The following is a 3,751-nucleotide window of genomic DNA, read 5'->3' on the forward strand; positions in this document are numbered from 1 at the left end:
CGCACGGGAGAGTTCCTTGCAACGTCCTCTCGACTTTGTTTTGTTTAAAATAAAGTCTTTTCTTCGGTGAGAAACCCCTGACTGAGTGTGATTCTTCTGAGAACCGGCGAAATACACCACAGATTTGGCACCCCAGATGGGACTGGACAAGAGTGGCAGAGTGGACAGCCGCTTTTGAGCTGACCGATGATCAACACAACCGGGTGGCCACCATAAAACAAGGTAAGCATTTTTGCTTATAAAATTTGTTTGTGTTGGTTGAGGTCAGTTCTGAGTGGTAAGGACACTTAAAATCTACTCTTCCAAATTTAGAAAAAATAGGATATCCAAATTGAAAAAGGGGTTTCACTCCAGAAGAAATAACCGCATGCACATATTTGGTTTATTGAAAGGAAAGCCTTGTAAGGTAACCTAGATTTAAAACAAAAAGGGTGTAGGCAAAAAGACATTGTATGCAATGGTCTGTGTTTATTGGATAGCTGTGACCTAGGAAAGGGCAGTGATAAACGGATAAGCAGACAGAATAAGTGGGCCCTTAAGGACGCTCTAGGTAGAGCGAGCTCTAGAAAGAGCTGTGTTTTGTTGTGTGGATGAAACTGTGTCCGGACGAATGACCGTATGAACGATGATGAATGTATGAACAAATAAATTCCGTATTGGGTGGGTAAGGGTCGAGCACCGTTCCTGGACCTTCACTTAGGTGTGAACCGGCAGAATTGGACTCGTCCCAGATCCACTTGAGAGGGATGAATGTATGATGAGCCTTGACAATAAAAGGACAATTAATGAATGATTATCCCTTAGATAAAGGGAAAAAGTATGCAAGCATAAGCACTCTGGCTCAATAAAGAGTGTAGCAAGTGTGAATGGGCTTAGGGAAATAGTATCAATAAAGTTTGAACCGAGATCTATAATAGAGTTTTGAAATTTGGATGTCTGTGTGAAAGGGGAGAACATTTTCTGAGCCCAGTACAGTGGGAGTGAGAGCAAGGGAGGAAGTTCCCACATTAAAGATTTAATACATGGGTGGACAAAAAAGGAAAGAGAAGTAAAAATAAAAATAAAGAATTATTGTTAGAAATAGTTATCTAAAAAGTGATAATAAAATAGGATAAATAAAATAGACAATTAAATAATAATATAAATTTAAAAAAGTGTAAACGCATGAGACAATAAAAAACTAAATTCAAAAGGGTATGACACATAATAAAGAATAGAAAGTAGGGTGAAAGGGGTAAAAAATAGTAAAATTCAGTGAAAGGAAAGGAAGAGATTGTAACCAAGTTTATTATATAAAACTAAAAAGTTGATTGTTGGTGGTAATAATATAAATAAAGATATGGCAGCCACACCAGTGGAAATCCTTGGATTAAAAAATCCACTGTGTAAAGAGCAAATAGACAAAATCTCGAAGAAATGGCAGAAGAGAACAAAAAATATGATGACAAAATGGCCAAAGGAAGGGACATTTGATGTGGCATTGTGTGAGGAAATGGAAACTCTGATAAAAAACTATAAAACTAAAAGCATCAATATGAAAAAAGAAAAAAGAGAAACAAAACGGGAAAAAGAGAAAGAAGTACTTGCGCTGTTTAAAAAAGAAGGTGAAGATATGTTGAAGAGTATAAAACAGGCTAGGAAAGTCCTAAAGGAGGCAGAGAAAGATAACATGAGAAAAGAAAAGATATATGCAGACCCCCCTCCCTATCTGCCTTTAGGAAAAGAATTCCCATTACTCAAGGGAACCATGGAGGTAACAGGAGAACTAGAGTTAGAAGGGCAGTTAGAGACGGAAGATAGAGAGGAACCAGCTGTAAAAACACAGAAGCAAACTAGACAGGAGAATGCAGAAGGTCTGCAACTCGACTGTTATAGACAAGCACGTACAGCGTTAGAAAAAATGAAAGCATGTCAGGAAGACAAAACCTGGTTTGAGGAAGGATTAGAAAGAAAACGGAGGAAAGATAGAGATATTGTAGCACAAGCACAAGCTTTGGAAGAAGAAATGGAAGAGAAAATTAGAGAATCAGGGAAAAAGATCAGAGAGGTAAATAAATTGGAAAGAAGAAAGAGTAAGTTGTTCTATGGTAGTGAGGATGAGAATCAGGCAGAGGAGTTATTTGAGAACGGTAAATGGGAACAGGGCAGAGATAAAGGGACACTTAGACCACTGGCCGCACAGCTCCCAATTTTAATCAAGGGTGAGCAGGGACAGTATGTCCCCTGGGCTTCACAGGACCTCGAGGGGCTTGTCACTCGCCTTCCTGATATTCATGAGGGTGCAGGGAAATTCATTAAAGTGTTTGAAGAGGAAACAATGGGAAAGCTATTGGCAGTGGGAGATGTTAAAGCTCTGCTTGCTAAAATTCTTGGAGGGACAAAGATGGATGAAATTCTTCTTACCACGACTCTAAATAGAGCAGTGAACTCTCACAATATGGATGGGATTGTTTTTGATGCATTCCGCCCAGCAGTATGGCAGGCATTGCGTGCGGAGTATCCGATCAGACTGAATCCTAAATCACTGAAGGGAGAAGGAATTGGAGATTTAGAAAATCCAACCACTTATGTCCAAAAAGAGCTGAAAAGGTGGAAACAAGAAACTGAGGGGGATCCCGAAAGAGACCCATTAATGTCAACATTGTTTAGACAAGCTGTGATTGATGCTATGCCGCCAGCGGTAAAAAGCAAGCTGGAGGATGTGGTCGGTTTAACGTCTAAAACACACAAAGAGTTTTGTGACCATGTGTCTCATGCAGTGGAACAGCAAAGAAAAAATGAACTAAAACTTAAAAGTCAAGAGAAAGAGTTACAACGTAAACTAACTCAATTACAGCTTGAAGAACTCACAAAGAAAAATAAGAAAAATATTCAAGCTTCAGTGACAAATGCAACAGCCGAACAAATGACTCTAATGCCTCCAGTAATTGCTCCACAACCTACTACTCAGTCAAGCCTACTTACAGCAGTCCCTCCAAATGAACACTTGAACTCTGTGCCCATAATAAATGTTTATACTCAACAGCCAGGACAAATGGGATGGAGAAAAAACCCCATACAGCAAAGAGGCAGAGGCAGAGGCAGAGGCAGAGACAGGCCTCCCCCCTTGTGCTGGGGCTGTGGACAGCCCGGACACATCAAAGCTGACTGTCCAACTCAACAATGGCCACAGCAACCTCAGGGTAGAAGGGAGATGAGCTGGCAACAGCCTACTCGGGGCCCAGTGCAGGGCCCAGTAAACCCTTGGGGAGGTCCCAATCCAGGCTATTAGGGGTGCCCAGAGAATCCTAAAGGGGAGAGTCAGCTTCCAATTTTATCAACAAAAGCTGATCAAGAGCCTATTATGCAGATTAAAATAGAGGGAGAACCATTTCCATTTATGGTAGATACGGGGGCAAATTTAACATGCATTAATTTGAAATATGCTTCACATCTCCCCTTGTCTGGAAAATTTGCAAAGACAATAGGATTCTCGGGAAAAATGCAATTGATTCCCATAACAGCTCCAGTGTGTCTACAAACAAAAGATCAAAGTATAACAATGCCCATTCTGGTATCAAATCAAACTCCTATTAATTTGTTAGGAAGAGATGCATTATGTAAATTAGGACTACAAATTTGGTGTTCTCCAGAAGGTATATATATTGATTCAATAGGAACAGAAAAACAAATGATGGTTGCAGAGCCAAAAGCAAATGTTTTTTGGATAGGACAGATAGAACAAGATGTGAGACAGACAGTCAATAAATGG

General features: G+C 40.1%; 1 protein-coding gene across 2 annotated transcripts; it reads left to right on the plus strand.

Moving 5' to 3' along the window:
* Positions 1–1,542: 1,542 nt before the first annotated feature.
* Positions 1,543–3,520, plus strand: LOC113062066 (uncharacterized). Of its 2 annotated transcripts, none has more exons than XM_026231604.1 (2): positions 1,543–2,634; positions 2,796–3,520. In XM_026231604.1, the coding sequence occupies exons 1-2, from the start codon at positions 1,613–1,615 to the stop codon at positions 2,818–2,820; spliced, it is 1,047 nt and encodes a 348-aa protein (XP_026087389.1). In that variant the 5' UTR covers positions 1,543–1,612; the 3' UTR covers positions 2,821–3,520. The 2 variants fall into 2 exon arrangements, with proteins under 2 accessions (XP_026087389.1, XP_026087398.1); XM_026231613.1 differs by having other exon boundaries at positions 1,544–2,557; positions 2,851–3,520.
* The last annotated feature ends 231 nt before the right edge of the window (positions 3,521–3,751 follow it).

The sequence above is a fragment of the Carassius auratus genome, chromosome 4 (genome assembly GCF_003368295.1).
Source record: "Carassius auratus strain Wakin chromosome 4, ASM336829v1, whole genome shotgun sequence".
In the NCBI taxonomy this organism is placed as follows: Eukaryota; Metazoa; Chordata; class Actinopteri; order Cypriniformes; family Cyprinidae; genus Carassius; species Carassius auratus.

Excerpts from the sequence above, each read along its gene's own strand:
- LOC113062066 (XM_026231604.1), top strand. The coding sequence starts at position 1,613 with ATGTTGAAGAGTATAAAACAGGCTAGGAAAGTCCTAAAGGAGGCAGAG. Across the intron at positions 2,635-2,795 it reads CCCGAAAGAGACCCATTAAT|GTCAAGAGAAAGAGTTACAA; the intron begins GTCAACATTGTT and ends TAAAACTTAAAA.